This window comes from Sciurus carolinensis, chromosome 18 (assembly GCF_902686445.1).
Source record: "Sciurus carolinensis chromosome 18, mSciCar1.2, whole genome shotgun sequence".
In the NCBI taxonomy this organism is placed as follows: Eukaryota; Metazoa; Chordata; class Mammalia; order Rodentia; family Sciuridae; genus Sciurus; species Sciurus carolinensis.
In genome coordinates, this window is record NC_062230.1 from 5,067,439 (window position 1) to 5,090,989 (window position 23,551).

A 23,551-nucleotide genomic window follows, 5' to 3' on the forward strand; every position below is an offset into this window, starting at 1 on the left:
ACAGTCCCTGGGGTAGCTGTCACCAGTTCACACCCACCTCCAAGAGGCCGGCTGGCACCCAGCAACTGGCTGGCTTGGGGGACACGTTCTTCCTTGTGGTCCTACATCCCAGCCCTAGTTTGAGACGGTCTGGCAGAGTTGCCTGGACTGGCCTTGGCTGGGACTATGAGCGTCCCTGCTCTGTGGCACTGGGGAGGGATCCAGGGCCTGTGACAGCAGCCTGACATGGGGACACCTGTGCCCCAGCTTCTGCCTCCCCCACTCAGCTCAGCTACAGGCAGGACTCTGACTCCACCTGGTGCACTTCGGCCTCCAGGGGAGTAACCTGTGTGCAGTTGGGTCCCCCACTGCCACGGGAGGGTGTGTGCTGCCCACTCAGGTGGACGAGAACTGCACCAGGCAACTGGCACAGCACGGCACAGCACGGCACAGCTCCCGCACCCCAGCCACTCGGTGCCACCGCTGTCACCGGAGGGTCCGGGACACCCTTCACAAGCAAGCAGCTGTTAGAACACACACCCTAGCACCTGCTTGCTTCCACCTTGGGAAAGATGGTCTACCGAACAGAAAGTCACCACAGGCCTGGAAGGTTTGCTGGTTGAGAAAATGGCACTTTTAGGAAGTAAGGAAAAGAAGGGGAGTGGGCATCATTCCAGCGTTCAAGATGACCTCGCTGAGCTGAGCTTACAGCCCGGTGCACCCTCCCGAGTCTGGGTAGTGCTCCCCAAAACTTAAAATTGCTAATTTAACAAGTAGCTTAAAAAGAACTCAAATAAAGACAAGCATTAAATATTACGTAAGTTTTTCTTTTATTTAAAAGATCATTCACAAAATACCATATCCATAGATTTACTTTCTGTCATATAGCTGAATGTGTTAAGTGTTTGGAATTCCACTCTTTTCTTACATTTAAAAGTCAACTGGACCGCCCAGAGGGTTAGATGAGTTTGTTTGCTCTTATCTTTCCACACGAGGAGGTAAGCAGGTCGTCTGAGCTCAGGTTGGTGCGCCCGCACAAGGCGCGTCTTTCTTAAGGTAAGTACTGTGTTACACAAATGGTTCTTATCTCAGAAGCGGAGAGGATGACAGCGGAAGGCGGGAGAGAGTTCTGTGAGTTGCTGAGACCTGGTGAGAGCCGGTGGCAGCTAGCTGGAACCGCCACCTAAGCACACTGCATGCGCAGGCCAGGCTGCCCCTCGGCCGGCCTCTCCCCCTAGGCTAGAGGAGCTAACCAGTGCCCCACCTGCTCACACGGTGGTGTTCAAACGCCACTGCCTAACGCCTCACCCCCAGGGGAGGGGTGAGCACTGCACCGGGAGCAACAGACTGTCCCCAAGATGAGGGACACGCTCAGACATGTGCAGTCACCTACAGGTGCCGCGGGTGCGGACAGCTCTGCATAGTGAGATTTTCAATTCATCAAGTGAAACAGTAAAGTGCCGGGTCCTGGGCCCATTTCCACTGTCAACCTACGGGGTGGGCGGTGCAGCAGCCTCTCACTGTGTCACTTCTACTGGGAGCAGAGACGAGGAGTCACTGGGAGGCAGGCAGGAGCCCAGTGCAGCGCCTCCACCTGGAGGGAGCTGACAGCTGGCGGCCACCTGTGCCCAGCAGACTGAGGGACTGGGGACACTGTCCTGAAAGAGCGGTGGCAGAACCGCGCCCACACGCACATGCCTGCGGCCCCGTGCCCGCCCCCTGCTGCTCCTCTCGGCTCCCTCGGAGATGAGCCGCTGGGCCGGTCACCCCACAGCAGGCAACCTGCGGGGCCACAGGTGCCTCCTGGTCTGCTGGCCGGGCTGCCAGCCCTTCTCTTCTTCCTGGAAGCCACAGCAACACAGAACTCAGCATGCAGGTCGGAAAAGAAGCACTGAGAAAACCAAAGGAGACGCCTGGAGTCTGGCCAGCGTCTAAATAAAGGAGGAAGCGCAGGAGGACAGACACGGAGCAGCTCCCGGCCGCCGCCCCAGCCGCCTGCCGTCGTCCTGCGGGCCCCTGTGCCGCACGAGGACAGGAGCTGGGGAGGACGGGAGGAAGATGGGCAGGGAGGAGGGGAAGCACCTAACAGGCACTAGAGACAGAGCGAAGCAAGAAGGTACTAGAAACCACTTGTTAACAGCTGACATGCAGTCACAGCTCTGTGTCCGCTGTAAGAAAGGAGGACAACGTCAGGCGCAGGAAAGGTGCCTGCGGGGCGGCCGGTCCAGGGCCACCGGGCTGTGGTCTTGCTCTAACTCCCCCACACCCCATTCCCTCCCAACCAGAGCTCATTCTTGCTCCTTGTGAACGACTTCCTCTCTGGGCCTGGCTCCCCCGAAGATGGCGGAGTTGGGATTGGCTACTTGATTGAGGGGCGTTGCCACTGTTCGAGGTTTGAGCTGCAGCCGCGGCCTCTGTGCTCTTTCCTCTGGGGGAGAGAAAGGGTGGTTTATGCAGAGGGGGCTCCCTTCCACCTCCAGTGCAAGGCCCATCCGCGGTGAGCTCGGCACCCAGCCCGGCTGCCATGTGACCGCCAGCGCCAGTCTACAGCCGGGCACACTCACTCCCGAGGACAAGTGGTGGCCCAGGCAACAACTGTGTGGAGCACAGGGGACAGCCGGGTGCATGCAGACGGCCCATCACAGAGCACCACCGTACCTTCTGTTGGCTCTCTGAAGTCCATGTTGGATCCTCGGAGGGGAGGGCCATCCCTGAAGCGGCTCCCCATCGGAGGGCCTGCTCGCCGGTCCCCGGGGCGACTGCCTCCCCTGCTCCCCAGGAAGTCATCCCTGAAGCCTGGAGGAGAGAGGGAACACCGGGTGACCAACTGCTGCCTCAGGACCAGGTGGCGTGTGCTGTAAGCGGATGCTGCGTGAACCTTTAATTCTTTGGGTTGTCCAGTATTTGAAGTTTTTCCAAAATAAAGAATACTGAAAACAAGTCCAAATTACAATGTTAAAAAGAGATTTTTGAAAGAAAACAAGACACAGAATCACAGAAGAGAATAAAATGAGCTCTTTAAATTCCCAGCTTGCAGGGAAAGTAGGAGAACAGCAGAGCTCACGACAGGGCTTGGTGTGGTTTCCAGCACGAATAGCAGTGATTCAAAAAGACAAGCCCAAAATTCAGAAGCTATTTATTTATAACACAAATCACAAGAAGCTCCAGAAAGGCAAAAATACCAAGTCTCTGGGTGACATGCCCCATTTCCCTATTTCTGCTGCAATTTGGTGTGGACTGTTCTAGAAGCAAAGCACCTGTGGGCAACAGGGAAAGGCCATCCAAGGAGGCCCCCTCGCCTGGCCCTGCTGCAGAGCCACCCAGCATTGCTCCCTCTGCCAGAGCTCCCAGGGGTGAGTGGGCTCACTTCTCCCATGGATGGGGCTACAGTTCCATTTTCTAAGAAACTTATTTGTAAGAACCCTCAGGGGCTTGGGGATTTAGCTTAGTGGCAGAGCTCTCACCTAGCGTGCGTAAGGCCCTGAGTTTGGTCTTCAGCCCAGTGGTGGGGGCACAATGACCCTCAGGGCCTTAGGTATGTTCCACATATAGTCAATTCTCACCACCCAGATTAATGTGCTAAAATTTATGTTTAACCCCAAGTCATACTGGCAGCATTTGCAGGGTACACTGCACATGCCTGTGATATCAGCCAGGGAAGCCGAGGCAGGAGGATCACAAGCTCAAGGCCAGCCTCAGCAACTTAGTGAGACCCTGTTTCAAAATGAGAAAACTGGCAGCAGGTCTGTGGCCACTCCCAGGGCTGAACAGCGTGTGGAGGTTTGGGCTGCGGAGGTGCAGGCCCCCTGCTGCAGGAAGGCCCAGCCACCTGCCTGGTGAAGCACAGGCAGGAGCTACCCTGGGGCTCTTGTCCTTTTCTGCTTTTCACAGAAAGTGCAAGTGGTGACCTCAGTTTAAAACGGCCCAACTAGTGCTGTAGGCTGCCTGGTGTCCCCAGGGGCAAGAGGGCTAAGACACAGGGCAAGGGCCGCACCATGCAGGTTAGAGTACCATGGGGCCCAGCTGTGGCTCTGGGCTGTTAGTGAAGCCACACTGCGTGCTAACAGAATCAAGTGCTCCTCACACAGAAGCACACTTAAATAAGGTCAGGCACTGCTAAGAGCCTAGTGACAGAGGCTCAAGGGAACCAACCCTGCATTTTCGGCAGGGTGACGGTTCAGTCTTGGCTGCTTCCCTGTTCCGGTGCCTTTACGGAGTGTGGCCATTTCGACTAACAAGGCCAATCGTCTCCACCAGCACGCTGGTTCTGTTCCTTAATGGGTGGCAAGCAGTTTAAAAAGATCAAGTTATCTAAAATTCAGTTCAGAGACTGAGCTGAACAATGTAAATTTTAACAAAATGTGTAATGAAAACAATTCCAAATAGATCTGGACCAACAGGAACTTGGCTTTGGAGAAAACACAGGTGGATGCAAAGAGTCAAGTGTCAAAAGGTCCTGGTAAACTCAGCAACCACGTTAATCTGATAAGGTTTAATCCGAGGCTGGGGATGTGGCACAGGAGCAGACCCCTTTTCGAGCACACCTGAGGCACTGGGCTCAGATCCCCAGCCCTGCTGAAAAGTCAACCAAGCCAGCCCAAGCCAACCCGAGCCCGGGCAGTGTTCATGTTTAACGCAACCCTGTCCCCAAGGAACCCAACTGTTTACACTCCTTTAATAAGAAGTCTTAAAACGTGTGCCCCCAGCTCGCTCACACCCACCCCCATGAGGCAACTCAGTCCAGGGGCATGACGAGCACAGCTGTGCTACAGCAGCGTGAGGCAAGTCGGGTCTCACCGCACAGCCCTCATCAAACGGCCCAGAAGAAGCCAGGCTCGGCAGCAGGACTCCCTGGCTCAAGCCTGCCAGCAGGTTTCCAGCAAGAGCCCTTGGTGACCCTTGGTGGAACTCTGCATCCTGCCCTGGGCCCTGCACTTTCCTTTGCTACTCTTTTATATTCTTCTGTATGGCTATTTTTCATGTGGCTTTTAGAAAGGTACAAGAGCATGTCATTTTTCAGAAAGCACAATTCTGTTGGAGTGAAAAAGGTCTATTTTGCAAGTAAGGTACAAAGCATCAAATTAGCCACGACCAACCCCGGGTTTTAGATAGACGTCACCGCACTTGCGGCTCAGTGTCCGCAGCAAAGCAGTGGCTCCGACTGTGGCTCCGACTGCATCCCTGCCTGGGCATCCGGGCCAGGCTGAGCTAATGGGAAGACGCTAGTCACTCAGGCGCCCACACAGCTTGAGCTGAGCAGGCGGGGCTGAGGACAAAGCAGCAGGTAAAGCCCCGCTCTGGCCCGCTCCTGCGCTGGGCCGGCTGAGGAGGCCTCTGGTGCGCGTTTCAGTCAGAGACCAGCTTATACATAAAATTACAGACTTACTGGATGATACTGTACTTTTATGAATAAGCTCATTTCTGACTGGCTGCATAGGACTTGCAAGAACTAAATTACTCAACAAATATGTCGTTATCTGTTTAGCTCAAGCAGCGCTGGAAATAAGTTTCAAAAACGTTTCAGACCCGCAGGACGGCTGCACAGTCCCTCCCCTCCTCGCCGATGACCCAGCTGTTTAGGGGAGGAGAGGCTGGGGGCGGGTGCCAAGAGCACCCCGAGTTTGTGCGAAAGAAAACAGGCCCGACCTCCGGTCCAACCTCTGCTGCTGCTGACGCTCTGATGTGCTGTAGTCCCTCCATAACTAAAAACGAGAGGTGGACGTGAAGTCAAGCACTTGGGAGATCGCCCTTTCAACCAGGCCTGGCCCGCCCGCTCGCTCCCTCCCGAGCTGAGGCCACAGACTCCCTGGGTGGGGGGCTGGGAATGCAGCAGCAGGTCATTCTGCAGGGAAGGGACTGGAGCTCCGTGCACCATGAGAAAGTTGGCCTCCAGGACCACCTGTGGCCATGTAAGAGGCAGCCGCCAGGACCCACAGTTCTGAAGCTTTCTGTAAGCTTCTAGAACCTCTACACTGCGTTATTTCTAGAAGCATCTGTACTTCTCTTTGTGCCAGGCACAAATCCACTGAGGTGCCTCCCTGGGTCAGGGCTGACAAGGCACAAGTGAGCGCGGTGCCAGGGGCAAGGGTCTGACTGCCCTCCACGCGGGCTCTCGGTCCTACTCACAGGGACAGAGAGGCGCACTGCTGCCTGGGTGCCTTTCAGGAAAGTTCTGTCTGTGAAGGGAGCTAAAGCAGCCGGGCCAGGTTGGGCCAGCTACTCCCAGGAAGCACAGCGGCAGAAGTTGCCGGAAGGGGAGGTGATATCCTTTAAACACTGACACCAGAACTGAAGTCGTCCGGGGAATCCCAGTCACCTCTAGATTCCTGAGAGCCACCCACTCCTGAGGATACACAAAAAAGGTCAAGTTGAGGCCGTCTCATTACCTTGCTGCACAAACATGGAAACTTATCTGGAAGACGCACCACCCGCGAGCGGCTCAATGGGACCGCTCTAAAAGTCCTGCTGCAAATGGAAAACCCCGGCCAGCAGGAGCCACGCCACTCCTGAGACTTCACGCTCGGTCTTACTGGCTCACCAGGACCTATCGGCCTACGAGACAGCGTCCTGCGAGTGGCGCTCAGGAGCTGTAACTGGTGGGCACGCAGCAAGCGTTATGTGCAGTCTCAGAAGAACCAATCACCTCTGTCATCTGGTCCACCTTTCCTGAATCCAAAGCCACCTTTATCTTGTTTTCTGCCTTCTGCAATGTCCACACGAAGTGACCGATCACCCAACAGCTAATGATAAGGGGAAAATAGTGTAAGTATCAGCAAGAAGACAAGCTCCGCGGCTCGCGCGACCCAGGGCACCCAGGGCACTCACTGCGCCGTCGTAGGTGAGGGCTTCCTTCAGAGAGTCCACTTCATCGAATTCTACATAGCAGAACCCTGCAAGAGAAAAGAAGCCCCCTTCTTCAGGAATTCTGGACCAGAGGGCTGCCGCCCCCCATCTGCACCATTTCCCTACATCACAATGACCAGGCTTGTGGCACTGAGGTGACAGGAGGTGAGCAGACCCTGAAAGAGGGTACGGACCCTGCCTGGTGCTCCTCCCTCTCAGTCATATTCTGTCTGTCAGTCAGAAAACACTAACCAAACAGGTACCAGGAGGGCGGCTGTTTCCCCGGCGCTTCCTTGAATTTGTTTAACCACAGTGTCAAACCTTTCTTGGGTCGCCGCAGGGCCATTCAGCTTCTGGATGATTTCATTTAACACTCTAATTGGGGGTTAGATTTCACAGACTCAAATTAATATCTGGAATGCTCCGAAGGAGAGGCTCGAGGTGCCCATTAACTTTCTACTGGGGTATAAAATTTGTTTACAATGCCAAAAAATGTTTCCGTGGCAACGAAGTCACTCTCCTCTTAGGCCAACAGAAGTGACTGACAGTGTGATCTTATGCTGCACGTAGGCTTCCCAAGACCAATCTGACTGGCACCCCCTGCTTCCTGCCCTGCTCCCCGTAAGTCACACTGCGCTTTCCATAGATGCACAATGTAGGCCCCAAGTCCTTGTACCTGGCACCACACACTGAGGCTGGGCACACGTCCCTCCAGGAAACCTGGGGAAGCCGGATCTGCTCACTGCTCATCTGACCACTCTGAGCTCCAACACCTTAAAGGGAGCTGGTCTGCAGACACCGGCTTTCTGACATGAGCAGCGCCAACACGTGCTCTGAATCTGCTACTACCAGCACACACTGCCAGCACTATGTACTCTGTTGAGTTTTATTGCCGGATTATGGGAAAACGAAAAAGAAAATATGAGAGTCAGTCGAGGTGAAAAGTAACTTGGAAGTCCTCAGTGTTAGGGCTGGGCTGTGGCTCAGGGGCAGAGCGTTTGCCTAGCAAGTGTGAGCACTGGGTTCGATCCTCAGCACCACATTAAAAAAAATAAAAAATAAAATAAAGGCATTGTGTCCATCTATAACTAAAACTATTTTTTTAAGAAGTCCTCAGTTTTAGCTCCCCAGTTCTTCCTGGGCAGAGACCTGCCTGCTCCCAAGGTCAGACAAACCAATCTGGGCATAAGCCAAGTATTTCTACAAACCGGATCAGGTGGAAAACATGTTTTCATCCAGTGCAACCAAACTGTAAATTCAAGAGTGATCTCACTCCCAGCTACCTGAGTCAGGCCGACGTGTCGCACACTTTGACGAGTGGAGTTTCCTGGTTCACTAACATGTTTTCATTCTCTCCCCCATTAATACATCATAAAGATTCTGCAAACTCACCTTTAAATTTGTCTGTGTCTTTGTCTCTGACTAGCCGTACACTCCTTATGCTGAGATCCTTAAAGATAGCATCTATGTCGCCCTGAACTGTATTAAAAGGTAGATTTCCTACGTATGCTGTGTAGGGGGGCTCTGTGGGCAGCTCCTTCTGGCTACGGGAACCATGGCCACCAGAACTGCCGCGGGACCTAGGAGGAGAAACAGATGGGATGAGTCTGCCCGCGTGCCCTCACCAGAGGAGCAGGACACGCCAAGCTGTCTTCCGCGCAGCCATGCCACATGCCAGCGCCCCAGAAGAACACTCCACTCTAACGGCAATCAGAGTTGAACGTTTTAGAGAATAATATAAAATAGGACTTATCAAAAAGGTGCCTGGTTTTGATGACAGAAACACGGAATGTAAGTGAACGCACATTTCTAGATAAGCAGATCCAAACAGCACGTCTTCCTAAAACAAGGAGCTCTCTCCTACTTCCTGCATCTGCCAAATGTTTATACCCAACATTTGCGCCAATGCCCCCTTCCCATACGGCAGTACTGGGGACAGGGAAGCAAACTGGTCAGCGGGGTACGCTATGCTGGGAGGAGGGATGACTGAAGTTGAGGGTGAACACTGGTAACAGTTCATCTCCACTGCCTGAGGAGAGGACCGCAGGTGCTGGGCATGAGGGCTGTGCTGTGCCCCGCTGCCAACCTGGTGAAACCCTAGCCCCACACCTCGGCTGAGGAAGGTCGCTGACTCTCCAGGTGCACTGGGTGAAATCCCATCTCCTGACACAGCCACACCCCGAGGAGGTAGTCCAACCTCTCTCAGCTTTATTTGGAAATCTGTTTCCTTCATTCACCTACTGCTAGAAATACCAGGAAGGTATTCTACATCTTTCCCAAGATACAGTCAAGACATCTCCAGGCTAGCGTGGTGGTGCAACCCTGCAAGTCAAACGACACCGGAGGTCGAGGCAGGAGGCCCGCCAAGTTCAAGGTCAGCCTTAACAACTTAGGGAAACGCTATCTCAGAATAAAGACTAAAAAGGACTAGGGATGTGGTTCAGTGGTTAAGCACCTGAGGTTCAATCCCTGGGACCAAAAACCAAAACCCATAAGCTGGGGATGTAGCTCAGTGTGGAGTGCTTGCCTGGCATGTGCAAGGTCCTGAGTTCAATCCCGTGCCACCAAAAACCAAAACCAAAACCAAACCAAACCAAAACAGAACTGAACAATGACTATAAGACAAGGCAGAAACACCTGAAAAACCGTCCCAGTGGAGGAGGAGGACTAATAACAACACTTTGAGTTCATTTGTTCAACACAATATCCTGTAAGAAGATATTCTCTTGCACTGAAGTAGCTCCAACCTGCTGAGCATGTGGAGACGTTCATAGCTGTGAGCGCACAGACTCATGGCTGCGGGCACCTGAAGCGGGTCAGAACCACGCCCAATACATTCTGCTTTTTCCTGCACATCCCTAAGGTAAAGCGGAGCCTGTAAGTCACACACCAAGAGCTATTGTAGTAAAGTCATCGCCGTGGTCTCTCTCCAGCATCTTCCTGCACCGGACGCCCCCTTATTTCTCCTGATGATGCGACACGACACACTGCCTATGTGGTGAGATGACACAGGCACTGAGAGGCAGCTAGTCTGCTGACCTTGTGACGACGTGTAGGAGGATCCCATAACCATGCTGTGCAGCAGCTGTGGCAGACGGGACACCTCACATCCAGAGCAGCCTGGTGCAAACCTGCCGTACCTCTCAGAACAGCATACAACTTAACGCACCATGTGCTTCCAAAATTTCTGATTTACTACTTTCAGACTCTAGCTGACCAGATGCCACAGTGCGGAAAGCAAAACCGCAAGTGAAGGGCTCGCCTGCGTGCAGGTATGCAAAAGGGCAAACGGCATTAGGTCTGATGTGAGGACCAGGAGGTGATAAAAGTGGCTACAGGCACAGAGGGGCTGGGAGCAACAGGGAGACAGGGAGGACCAAATCCCGCTGACACTGAAGCAGGCCCGGTGTCTGGGGAAGATAGGAAACGGTGGAGGGAAGCCGGCTGGAGGGGCACACTAAACGTCGGCATGAGAGCCCACAGAGGGTGGGCAGACTGGGACGGCCAGCCAGACTCAACCTGTCACCAGGGCAGCAGGAGGAGCTGAGGCGGCGGCTCCGGCTCTGGGAGAGCAGAAACCCCACTGTGGGTGGGCTGCGTCCAAAGAGCACGTAGTGCCAGGGGAAGCGACGCAAGGCTGCCTGGTGCCTGACACTGGGGCACAGAGCACGTAAGCCAAGCTGTCACCTCAATCAAGTCACCCTGGCCTCACCAGACTGCCAGTGGCCGATATATTCTCTAAGTCCGGAAGTAGTCCCAACTGTCACCTGCCTGATGCAGTCAACTCCCCAGGGCACCGGCCCGGCACAGCTCTCGCCAGGGCATGGTGTTAGCGCTGCCTGGATGAGATTTACTCCTGTGGATCATAAAGCACCTCAGCACCTGCATTGTGCCAGCCACTTCAGACAGACGAGGCGACAGACCCCACAGAGCACGCACACACAGGAGGCCAGCAAGCCCTGAGCTGCCTTAGACCCGAGACCCACGTTGGGGCAGGGGTGACCCACACAGGTAAGTGGCCCGTCGCAGTACGTCCTGAGGCAGCAGACACCACGAGGGGAACGCTCGAGTCACTCCGGCTCTGTGTAGACCTCTGCCAAATCACTGCTGCGCCTCAGTTTTCTCGTCTGTTATTTTATGAATACTCCAGATCCGTGAATCACATCATGAATACTGCGCGGTATCACAGCTTAAGGGTGGCCCTGAGGTGCTCAGGGAAAATGCCACCAGCGCAGGGCGGGTCCCAGCCAAGAAGCCCACACTGGCCTGTCCAGAAGCTGCACCCCGATCGAGCCTGTGCTGGATGCTAGGCTCTACTGCCACCACAGTGAGCCTCAGCGCCCTGGTCACGGCTGTTCCTTTCTTTCTGGGTACTGGGGATTGAATCCAGGGGCACTCAACCACTGAGTCACATTTCAGGGCCTCACTTTGCTCAGGACGGCTTTGAACTCTCAGTCGTCCTGCTTCAGCCTCCCAAGCTGATGGGATTACAGGTGTGCACCACACCTATTTCTTTCTTTTGGTGGTGGGGACTGAACCTAGGGGGGCTTAACCACTGAGCCACATCCCTAGCCACCCTCCCCCACCTTTTCAGTCTTGCTAAGTTGCTCAGGGTCTTATTAAATTGCTGAGGCTGGCTTTGAACTTGCAATCCTCCTGCCTCAGTCTCTCCAGCCACTAGGATTACAGGCATGTGCCACTCTTTGCTCTTTCTTATGCCCTTGGGGACAGTCTACTGATCGTTGAAACAAAGTTAAAGTTGCCAAGTAGCAAGTTATACCCTCAATAATTCAGGAAATCCAACCTTCAGACCCACTGGGATCCACGGCCTTTATAGACAAATCACTTTCTTCACTCAAATCAACCCACAGCCGCATGTCTATAAGATGAGGTTACAACGGTAGAGCCCAACCCAAGGCTCGGTTCCTGCCTTAGGGAGCTGAGTGGGTCCGGGCAGCTGGACTGGAGAAACCACATCCCCCACAAAGGACTGCGTAGTGCAGGTGACAGCTGTGGGAACAGGCACTGCAGGGCAGAGGAGATGCAGCAGCAGCAATCCACGTGACTAAACAGCAGCAAGGACTCGGGTCCACACTTCACACAGCAAACCGAAGACTCAGAACTCTAACATGGCTCAGCAAAGATACCCAGATGCCAAAGGAAAAAGGAGGCTGGAGGGAGGCACCTCCAAAAGAAACCTACGAGAAGAGTGGAGGCCAACAGGGCAGCGCTGGACCCAGCGTAGACGAAGCAGGAAGCCAAGAGCCCGACATGTCCACACTGAGCACAGTGCAAACTGAGGGGCGGGCCGAGTTCCTCCTGGGAAAGGACTCCACGAAGCTTCCCGGGTGCCCTGTGAACTACATGGAATTGAAGCACCGCCGTCACTTAGGGCTTTTTTTTGGTACTGGGGATTGAACCCTGGGCGCTCTACCACTGAGCTACACTGCCAGACCTTTCTATTTTGAGACAGTCTCACTAAGTTGCTGAGGTTGGTTTTCCAACTTGTGATCCTCCTGCCTCAGCCTCAAGTCACTGAGATCACAGGTGTGCACATCATAACCTGCTGTCACTCTTGAACCCTGAAACAAATGCTGAGACCCGACGGCAGAAGCTTCCTCCCGTGGTATCTGGAAGAGGAGTGCTCACCCTCAACTAGCTCAGGGATCAGGGGCAGCTGCACCAGGGCTCAGCCCTGGTCCTCCCGAGTGGGACTGTCTGGCTCACGGCTCTCTGCCAGACCGCACTCAGTGCTTACTTATGACACCGGAACCGAACCCGGGTGCTGTGCCACTGAGCTGAGTTCCTAGCCCTAAGCTTCCCAGGCTGGCCTTCTGCCTAAGCCTCCCGAGTCACTGGGGTAACAGCGCACCACTGAACCCAGGGCAAGACGGCCTGTGCAAGAGCGAAATTCAAGCAAGCAACAGGCGTCAGCAGTGTGCTCTAAAAAGGAGGAAGGAGGGAGGGAAGGCGGAGAGGAAGAAAGGAAAATGACAGTCACACGTGTGACTACTGGGCTTTGGACGATTTTTAAAAAGCTAAGAGTTAAACCCTTATTACGCAGCAAACATTTAATCTACGTATTATTACCATTTTATCTTAGTATGGTATACTGGTCACATCGTCAAAATAATATTGATAATTTTTACTAACTAAAATTCAGTTGATTCAGATATAGTTTTTATCCCATGTCTTTTTCTGTTCCAGGATTCCATCCAGGATGGTACAAGACATTTAGTTGTAGCTTAGGTCTTTAAAAACTGGCCCAATGCAACTTGGATTAAAGGTAAATTTTTGGACACAGTGGTGCACGCCTGTAATCCCAGCAGCCAGGGAGACTGAGGTAGAAGGAACTCAGGTTCAAAGCCAGCCTCAGAAACTTAGCAAGATCCTGTCTTTAAAACGACGACAACAAAAAAGTAGTAAATGGCCCCTGCATAAGAACAAGCTTTCTCCAAGGTCCTTCATCAGCCTTCAAAATTAAACCCTGTGATCTCGATAACTGTGCTTAATTACAGGTTGTGCACAGAGCCTCTGAAAGTTTCTGGAAAGCAGAGGGCCAGGCAGTGCCCACAGTGGTCCTTATATTCAAGAACTCTGCTCTTCGGAACTCAGTGAATGCGATCTCAACAATCCAACCACATCTCCAAGACATAAAAAGCTATGTGGGGAAACCAAGTAGTTCTAGCCAGTAGAATGCCCAGGTTCCACAGACAGGCTGCGTAGTTCACTGCTGCCATTACGGGGTTGAGCACTTTCCAGGAAAGGAAGGAATGAAAGGTCAGAGAACTAAAAGCTACTCCAGAACTGAAAATTACTTTGGTCACTCTTGGGTATTCCTATTTGGGAAAAAAAAAAAAAAAAAAAAAAACCCAGAAGAGGGTTACATGTACTTAGACAACGTTCCCAATTAGTAATTTAAATAAGAGTTCCTCAAAATTTTAGACACCAACAGTTAATAATATATTATGACTTAATGAATGCATGCGTATATAAATGTATGTACTCAACTAAACAAAAAAGTAACGTCCAATAGTCTTAACCTATAGTATAAAGTACTATATTTTCTAATCTATTTCACTAACAAAACCAAATGACCCACTAAAGCACTCTTTTTAACACCTTACATACAGGACACAAAGCAGTCTGAAGGCCTTGATCTTGATGGACAGTGAATGCAAGGCACTTCTTGACGTGGGCAGTTGAGGAAGGAGGATTGCAAGTTCAAGGCCAGCCTCATCAACTTAGCGAGGTCCTAAGCAACTTAGTGATATCCTGTCTCAAGATAAAAAATTTAAAAAGGGCTGGGGATGTCACTCGGTGGCTAAGCGCCCCTGGGTTAAATCTCCAGTAACAACAACAACAACAAAGCAAGTCTAGCTAGGCACAGTGGTGCACGCCTGTAATCCCAGCATTTGGGAGGCTGAGGCTGGAGGCTGGAGGATCACAAGTTCAAGGCCAGTCTCAGACACTTAGCGAGACCCTGCTTCAACACAAAAAATAAGGGCTGGAAATGTCCTGTGGCAGAGTGATTCTAGGTTCAATCCCCTGTACTGGAAAAAAAACACTCTGGGTAATGGACGTGGGGAGGAGGGGGCTTTCCATATGCTAGTAATTTCTACCTTTGTTCATATATGAAAATGTTCAGCTAGTTTACATGTTAGGAAAAGTAATCAACTAGAAAATTTTGGCCTGATCCAGATGCACTAATGTTCCTCTATTTTAATTCAAGGACTAGTTGTCTCTATTTTGGTGGTGCTAGGATTGAACCCAGGGACTCACACAGGCTAACCATGCATCTACTGCTGAGCCTCACCCAAGCCAACTAGCAATTCTTTCTATTTCCAGCCTCTAAAAGAGCACTAAGATATAATTCCTTTGCTCTAAAATCTGCCTCTGGAGCCATGGTTTTCTTATACTTACCAGTCTCTGGGGTGGTTAGTGGTTAAAAGCTGTTAAGACTTTTTTTTTTGTACCAGGCATTGAACCCAGGGACACTTAACCACTGAGCCACATACCCAGCCCTTTCACATATTTTATTTAGAGACAGGGTCTCACTAAGTTACTGAAGCTGGCTTTGAACTCACGATCCTCCTGCCTCCGCTTCCTGGGCCACTGCGCCCAGCTTTAGACTTTCTTTTTTTAAAGGTGTTCACACTGAAGCTGCTGAGCCTTTCCTTACTGGATGACCAGTACAGACCCTTCCCATGCAACAGGCTCTGATTTTCTGAAGACTTAAGCTATGCTTCCCGAGCTCCGCATGGCTATTAGACTTTGGGCAAACTTCTTGAAAAAAGTCTTTCAGGAAAATAACACTATTTGTTGCCAAAGATAAAATTCAGGTTTTCAAGCAAAAAATACAATTTTATATAACTTGTATCCCATCAACAGAAAAGCTCTACAGCCTTCCCTGTTCAAAGTCTTTCCTGAGGAACTAGACAGCAATGCTGATTAGTGAGTTCATTTTTTGATACTATATAATGAAACATGTCAACATTTGGAAGATCTGCAGAACTCAGTCAAACTACAGTTTCCAAATCCTAAATGGATGTTACAAATGCACACACTCGCTGTCCATTCAAGGTACAAGACAAAGGATAGATTTTAATGTAACAGTGTGAAAAATTTATTGAGTTTTCAGACTCCACACTGCAATAACCTTCAGAGAAACCAGCACTTGAGTTCTGGTGTAGTATCAAATAGGAGTGTCCACAATCACCTGAAAAGGCGATCACAACACTCCTCTCTTTTCCAACTCCAACTTTTTAAGGTTAGATATTTATTTTTCCTCTGTCAACCTAAGGAACACAAGAGTGGCCGGAAGCACATAGGAGAAACCAGCTATCTCCTGTAGAGCCAGATAATTAAAAGGCCCCCAAATGCAACCAACTCCACATGAATTAGAGAAGAGTCTGCAGAACAGGGAGACCTGCGGTCTCCATCTGCGCTGTCCACGCTGTCAATGGACTATCGTGACAAAACACCTACAGATCCTGATCAAGATGGACGTTTTTAGAAACCATGACATGGAGAAAATTTCACAGAACCAAGTACAGTCAACTGAATGGAAGCCATGGACATTCTGGGTCACTCAGCTCTTTCGACATCAAGCAAGCACCGGCTCTGAGGCCACAGGACGCAAAGGCCAGGAGCACCCCCCTCAGATTCTAGGTGAGCTGGACGCCAGAGCCTGAGCTGGGCCTGACCCCCGCTCAAACATTCTGCTTTGTGTGTTCCAAGCGTCTGGGAACACTCCTTGAAATTGTGAAGTCTTCCCAGAAATAAATAAATTCAAAAAAATTAAGTGGAAATAAACTTTCTAGAAACTGCAGAAGCATGTATATATTAAATGGTCAAAGCATAAACCGTGTAACAATTATGTACAACTATGTACTCTTTTATATTACTGAGTTACTCTGGTCATAAAGAAAATGTTTTATGTCTTTAAAACAAACAGCTTCTCTTACCTGGCTTTAGAAATATTGCCAGGAAAATAAAAACAGCTTTCAGTTAAGAGAATTTTCCCCACTCCTACTTATCCAAAGAGCAGGGAAACACCATCACAAAAATCGAGAACTCGGCCAGGTCGGGCTTAGTCGCTAGTACCACAAAACAAAGTTAAGGACAGCAGGGCCACCTATCATGGAGCGCCCGCAAGCTGCTGGCTCACTTGTGGGAGACAGGCCAGGAGAAGGGCAGGAGCTGGCTCCAGCCACGGCACAGCCGGGCAGGCGGGGCTCAGGCGCACACTGCCCGCAGCAGGCTACAGCCAGGCCTCTGCCTTCTTGGTGAGACCAGGATTTCTGGTGGCACTTTTCAGAGAGGCTAAGGGTTTGCAATCGCAAAAGGGGGATGGAAGGCGAAGGGAGGAGGACCAGAGCAAACCCAACCTTAACATGAGGGTAAGTGGTACATAAGAATGAGCCTTTCCAGGGGGCTGAGGACACAGCTCAGTTGGCAGAGCACGTGCTTCGCATGCACAAGGCCCTGGGTTCAATCTCCAGCACCACCAAAAAAAAAAAAGGAAGAATGAGCTTCCCATCCTTCCTTCAGGCCCATGTCACCTGAGGCCTCCTGCAGCCTTCAGTCATTTTAATGTTCCCTCCTTCCTCTAGCATGGCTCTACACTTGGCACTGTCACAGGCCTGCCCACAGCTTAGGGGATGTGGTAGTGAACAATATGGGTGGGATCCAAGTGCTCATGGAGGCGACATTCAGGAGGGGACAACACAGGCACACGATATACCAAACAAAGCAGTTGTACAGGGTACAGTGGTGCATGCCTGTGATCTCAGCGACTCAGGAGGCTGAACCAGGAGGATCCCAAGTTCAAGGCCAGCCTCAGCAATTTAGCAAGACCCTGCCTTTGGGAAAAAAAAAGGGGGAGGGGGGAATTGGTAGTATAGCTCAGTGGGCTCGATCCCCAGTGCCAACAAAACAAAACCCAAAAGGAACCACAAGAATGGGATCCTAATTAGAAGGATGGGTGTTTAATATGTCAAAATATAGTCCACTATCATATATATCTAAAAAAACAAATTTTAAAAATATATCGAATTCAGAAAAAAAATAAAAAGAATTAAGAATGGGGGCAGAGGAGGTAAAGGTTTTGATAAAACACACAAACCAACAGAAGAACCCCACAGTTGTGACTTGTGCCACTCACTCATTCAACAAACACTTGATAAATATCTCCTATGCTTCAGGCAGCAGACGGAATAGAGGACAAGCCAAGTTTCTGTACTCATGGTACACTATAGTGTCTAGTAGGCCAAAAACAATAAACAAATTACAAATTTACAAAAAGGGGGGCTGGGGTTGTGACTCAGTGGTGGAGCACTAGCCTAGCACGTGTGAGGCACTGGGTTTGATCCTCAGCACCACATAAAAAAACTAAATAAACAAAATAAAGGTACTGTGCCCATCTACAACTTAAAAAAAAAAAAAAAAAAAAGCCAGGAGCAGTGGCGCACACCTGTAACCCCAGCAGCTGGGGAGGCTGAGGCAGGAGGATTGTGAGTTCAAACCCAGCCTCAATAACAGTGAGGCACTAAACAACTCAGGGAGACCCTGTCTCTTAATAAAATAGAAAATAGGGCTGGGGATGTGGCTCCGTGGTCGAGTACCTGAGTTCAATCCCCACACTGCCAAAAAAAAAAAAAAAAAAAAAAAAAAAAAACAAAACAAAACAACTTGAGGGTGTAGCTCAGTGACAGAATGCCTGCTTAAAGACCCTGTGTTTGATTATCTCCACCCCCTGCAAACACCACATCAGTAGAAATGGCAATAGCTTTTACACACTGCTTTCCGCCCCATTTTAAGACAGAAAGTAGAATAGTGGTTGCGAGGGACCTGGGGGAAAGGAAAGTAGGGGATTATTGATCATAGGGACAGTTTTAGCTTGACCCCATGAAGCCAAAAGATGAAGGGTGGCGGCAGCGGCACACTTTGTGGATCTAGTTAGTACTCTGAACTGTGCACCTAAAACAGCTAAAATGCTAATCTGATGTTATGTGTATTTTACTACAATTAAAAAAAAAAAAAAACCAAAAAACCTTAGGGCTGGGGACAAAGCTCAGTGGAGCAGCGCTTGCCTAGCACGTACAAGGCCCTAGGCTCAATCCCGAGCACACACTCATCCCTGAAAAAAAAAAAAACACCTTAGGAAATAAATTCAGTCAGCAGTGTAGACAGAGGGCTGGGGTGTAGGTCAGTGGTAGAGCACTTGCCTAACAGGTGCCAAGTCCTGGGTTCAATTCCCATTGTGGGTGGAGGGTGTTTCAGATAGGTGCTGGGCTTATATCCTACAAGTTTAAAGGCTAGAATTCTAGCTCCCAACAGAAACCTGAAAAGTACTTTTTTTAGAGACAGATACAGGGTTTCACTATGTTCACCATATTGGTCTTGAACCCCTAGGTTCCAGCAATCCTCCCACCTCAGTATGAATATCTGGGACCACAGGTGTGTGCTATGACACCAACTTCAAGAACACCTGAATTTGTAGCTTCCCCACTTTTTAGCAGGTACATTCCAGCAATCTCAGTTCTTGCTACCTCTGGATTCCAACCTAAGTCTCAGGATTGATGGTGTTCAGTTAAGTGCTCATAAGACTGTTCACATTTGGAATGTAAAATCAGTATTTCTCTGTACTTTGGCAAATGAGTACTAGACCTCACAAAGATAATTTAGCAAAGGGGGGGGGGGAAGGAAGCCCATTCAAGACCTGGTACAATCAACTCTTGATAACTTGGAATTTTGTTTTTATTTGCCTGCTGAACAACAATGCAGTCTCTGGTTCTCTCTTTGGCTGCTGGGGACATGCCTGTAGAGGCTTGGGGCAAAAAGTAGTCCTTCAGTATCACTTCCTGACAACCGCACTGGCTATCAAACACAACTGCAAAACAAGCTTATGGGGAACATCTAACTTAAAACCAGGACTTCCGATCATAGCTATTCATTGCAAGCCTGCCATTCCTTCTACCTGTGATCCAAGTGATTTAGAGCAGAGATGAATTACTCAATTTAAGATGTTTTTAAATTAGGGGAAGAGCAGCTTATATAATTACCAAAACAGGGCTGGCTTCCCAACAGGTGGTAAACTTCTATCAGGCTTAGCACAGTGCAACCTTGGGACATTTGTTGGGGTGAATATAACTCAAATAACAACTGAGATGATCACTGAAGAGTGTGTGGTCCACTACCCTGCTAAATTTCAGAGATCCCAATAACTAGAAGTCCCACTTATGCATGAAATGACCACACAAACCCAAAAACAGGTTTTAAGAACTACCTTTAAGAAACTCAGCCAAACCCAGACATGGTGGCGCACGGCTATAATCCCAGTGACTCAGGAGGTTGAGGTAGGAGGATTGCAAGTTTCAGGTCAGCCTGCGCAACTCAGTGAGGCCCTAAGCCAACTTGACAAGACCCTCTTTCAAAATAAAAAATGAAAAAGGGCTGGGGATGCAGCTCAGTGGTTGATCACCCCTTGATTCAATCCCACCCCCCAAAAGGAACTCAGCAATACTTTCTATGACTTACATGACTATGAAGTCAAGTGAAAAATTCCAAGGTCAGATGCAGCAGGCACTGAACATTAAAGGAACTTTCTAGTAGGAAGCTTATAAGATGCATGGCACTTTCTCGAATCTTTCATATCAGCTTTGGGAGCACAGATAGGTAAATAACTAATATTTTCCAAGTCTGCTGGTATTTGAAATAAAATGCATTTTAAGAAAACTCATTTTGAAGGGCCAACTGTGGTGGCACATGTCTGTAATCTCAGCAGCTTGGGAGGCTGAGACAGGAAGATCAGAGTTCAAAGACAACCTAGGCAATGGTGAGGTGCTGAGCAACTCAGTGAAAGCCTGTCTCTAAATAAAATACAAAACAGGGTTAAGGACGTGGCTCAGGGGTCCAGTGCCAGCAAGTCCAATCCCAGGAACTCCTTCCCAAAATAAAAATAAATAAAAAATAAAAACAAAAAGGAAAAAGGGCTGGGGATATGGCTCAGTGGTCAAGCATCCTTGGGTTCAATCCCTGGCACCAAAAATATAAATAAATAAATAAATCAGAAAATTCACTTTGATCACTTCCTATTTTTGGTTGTTCACGTCTCCCCCAACTGTCAAAGTCTGATATGCACTAAAACATCCAATGTGAACACCTCTGTCACCAGAAAAGCTAGCATATCTGTGTAATAAAGGCAAAATTTTTTAAAATAAAGAAATCTCTAGGCTCAGTATATTATGACTAGCTAATGCAGTCCTGATCAATTAAACCTCCTTGGACCTGCCTTAAATTGAACTACTCTATTTTCTTGGAACTTCTGAATGTGTCTTGAAATTAGGAAAAAAAAAAAAACCTTGCTATTAAATTTCAAGAAGACTTAAGTCCAAATTTAATGTCTAGAAAACTACCCCAAAGGCGTAATTTTACACGTCATCCAACATCTATTTCCTTTTTATTAGCAAATAAAATATTCTTTGAAATGCAGGTGGCTAGACAACTACCTCAACTTCCACGATAGCGAGTCATGAATGACACTGAGCACACTCCCGCACCCAGACAAGCCTTTGTTCCAGCCTTTCCCCAACCAAGGCATCAACAGAGCGCATTCTTCACCAAAGATACTTTCTGGACAGCAATCGGGGAGACTGGACACCTAAGTAGGTACTACTGGGGTTCTATTCTGAGAAAGTAATCCTTTCTGCAAAATGACACAAAGACCAAGTGTGTCCTTGACAAACAGCAAGATGTTTACAGCCCATTTTCTAAATTCTGTATGCGGCAATTCGAAATTAAAAGACAAACAAACAAACGACAACAACAACAAAAAAACCCAGGATGATTTCCTTGAGTCACACATCGTGGGCTTTCTATTCACCAAAGACTTTTCTTTCCTTGAGGGCGCTTCAATTATATGTAGTCTTCTGCATCTGACCAGAACCGGAACCAGCGAGGCTAAATGCGACTCCTTCTCCAGGTCAGAACGTGAAAACTAAGGAGAAATAAAAATCCCCCCCCGGCAAGCACGTGGCACCTGTCAATAAGGCACTCCGACCCTACAACGACGAACACACAGAACCGCGGCGGTGCATCCGCCTTCACGGGTCTCCTCCCTCCGGCCGCGGGAAGGGCCACCGCGCTGCCCGCCGCACCGGCGAGGGTATCGCCGCGGTCGCGGCCTCCGACCTCGCCGGGTCTGCGGGCCTCACCTGCGAGGGGCAGGGGCTCCGCGGAGGGTGAGCCAGGCCGGAGCCCGGCAGGCCGCGGCCCGCACCGCGCTGCAGCCGAACCCGCGCCCGCCCGCCCGCCCGCCGGGGGGGATGGGGCCGTTCCCGGGCTCGGCGTGGCTGCGGCCCGGACCTGCGGCCCGAGCACGGCCCGGACCAGCGCCGGGGAAGCAGGCGGGAGCTGCCCGGCGAGCAAGACCCCGGCGCCCAACCGCCGCGCCCCCGCCCCGAGCGCGCCATTTCCAGGCCCCGGCCCTCCGGGCGCCGCTCCAGGCCTCCGCGGGCCCACTCGGCCGCGGCCTCCCGCCGCCCGGGCGAGCGCAGCAAGACCGCCGCCCCAGGGCCCCCGTCGCGGCCCGGTCCCCGCGCCCGGCGGCAGCCCGCGCACGCCCGCCTCACCCTCTGCCGCCGCCGAAGCTGCTGTAGGCCCGATCGTCGTAGGTATCGAAGTCCGCCATTTGCCGTCTCCGCTCCGAGAGGAACCAGGGTGAGCGAGGAAGGACCCCGCAATATAACTCCCCCCGCCCCGCCGCCGGGGCTGTCCGCCGCACCGCCTGATCGCAAATCGCACGCACGCACGCGCGCGCGCGCGCACGTACGCCGCGCCGCGCCCGGCCTGGGCCGACGGGCCGCTGCTGACCCGGCGCGCTCTACGGCCCACGTGGTGCGGCGACGCGGGGGCCGCGCGCCCGGCCGGCCGCCGCCGCCCATTGTGTGCTGGCCCCTCTGCTGCACGCGCGGCCGCCTGCTGCCCCCGCCCCGCCCGCGCGCGCCGCAGACCCCGCCTGCTGGGCCCGGTTCCGGCGCGCGGCGCCTTAGGCGGCCGTTGGGCCTCTGCGCTCCAGAACCGGCGGGGACCTCGGAGCCCCGCTCCGCCTGGCCCCACACTCGGGCACACCCCTTCCGGCCAAAGGGTCGCCGGGCTGCACCCAATAGAGGCCACCTCCTCGAGGCGGAGACCCGGAGGAGCTGGGCACACGCCGCGGACGCCCCGGGGCCGCGGTCCTGGAGGGTGGTGCGAGGCCACGGGGTGCACCGGACACCAGCCCTGCTTCGCGGGCTCTGCTTGCTGCCGGGCGTGGCGAGGGGGCGAGGTGACGGCATAGGTTGAGGTTAACCGAGCAAGAGTCGGTGCATCTCGCTCTGCAGAAGTCACCCTGGGACACAGCGGAATGCAGATATGCATCCTCTAGCGAAAGCGAGAACCGACGGCACGCTCCTGTTTGTGATTGAGATGGTGGTGACACGGGACACTCTTGCCATTGGGTGTGTCAGCGCTGGCAAGCCCTAATGTGTCCTGAGCACACTAACCGAACCTTGTAAGCGGGACCTGAGGCACGCGCGTAATCCCAACGACTTTGGAGGCAGAGAATGGCAAGTCTGAGGCCAGCTTGGGCAACCCAGCGAGGCCCTGTCCCCAGATAAAAGTAAAGACTGGAGATGTAGCTCGGTGGTACAGCGCCCCTGGGTTCAGTTCCCAGTATGTGTGTAGGTATATACATACCTGTATCTCCATAGAATTTCTCTATGGGATACTAGGAATTACCTAGGAATCTTACCAATGCCCTTATCCAGTAATTTTATATTTAAGTATCTTTTAACTCCTTTATGCTACTACAGGAATGGACAGACTGCTACTAACTCATTTTTTGTTTTTCTGCCTCTGTCTTTCCAAGTAATAAAATACTTACTGGTATACTGCTATCCAGTATACCCAGATTAAAACTGGAACCCCTTAACCTGAGCTCCACCTCTTCCTTCCTAGATGACTTCGAACAACTTTCCCTCTTTCCCATCTCAATTTCTTCATCTACACAAAGGGACCATATCTCCTACCTCTTCAATGTTCAATGGGTAAATATTTATAAAATTCTCAGCACACGGTAATATATATTAAGTACAAACTGTGTGTCTAGCACCATTATGGATGCTTTATGTCTGTCATTTCCAAATCTGTTATACAGCTGTGCAGCCACCCAGAGAGGGAGAGTGAC

At 51.1% G+C, this 23,551-nt stretch overlaps 1 protein-coding gene across 1 annotated transcript; it reads right to left on the reverse strand.

Annotated features, from left to right (window-relative positions):
- Positions 1-790: 790 nt before the first annotated feature.
- Eif4h (eukaryotic translation initiation factor 4H) lies at positions 791-22,113 on the reverse strand. The gene is made up of 6 exons (XM_047533787.1): positions 21,957-22,113; positions 8,215-8,402; positions 6,805-6,869; positions 6,623-6,719; positions 2,638-2,775; positions 791-2,407 (listed from the first exon to the last, which is right to left on the reverse strand). The coding sequence occupies exons 1-6, from the start codon at positions 22,013-22,015 to the stop codon at positions 2,268-2,270; spliced, it is 687 nt and encodes a 228-aa protein (XP_047389743.1). The 5' UTR covers positions 22,016-22,113; the 3' UTR covers positions 791-2,267.
- Positions 22,114-23,551: the final 1,438 nt, after the last annotated feature.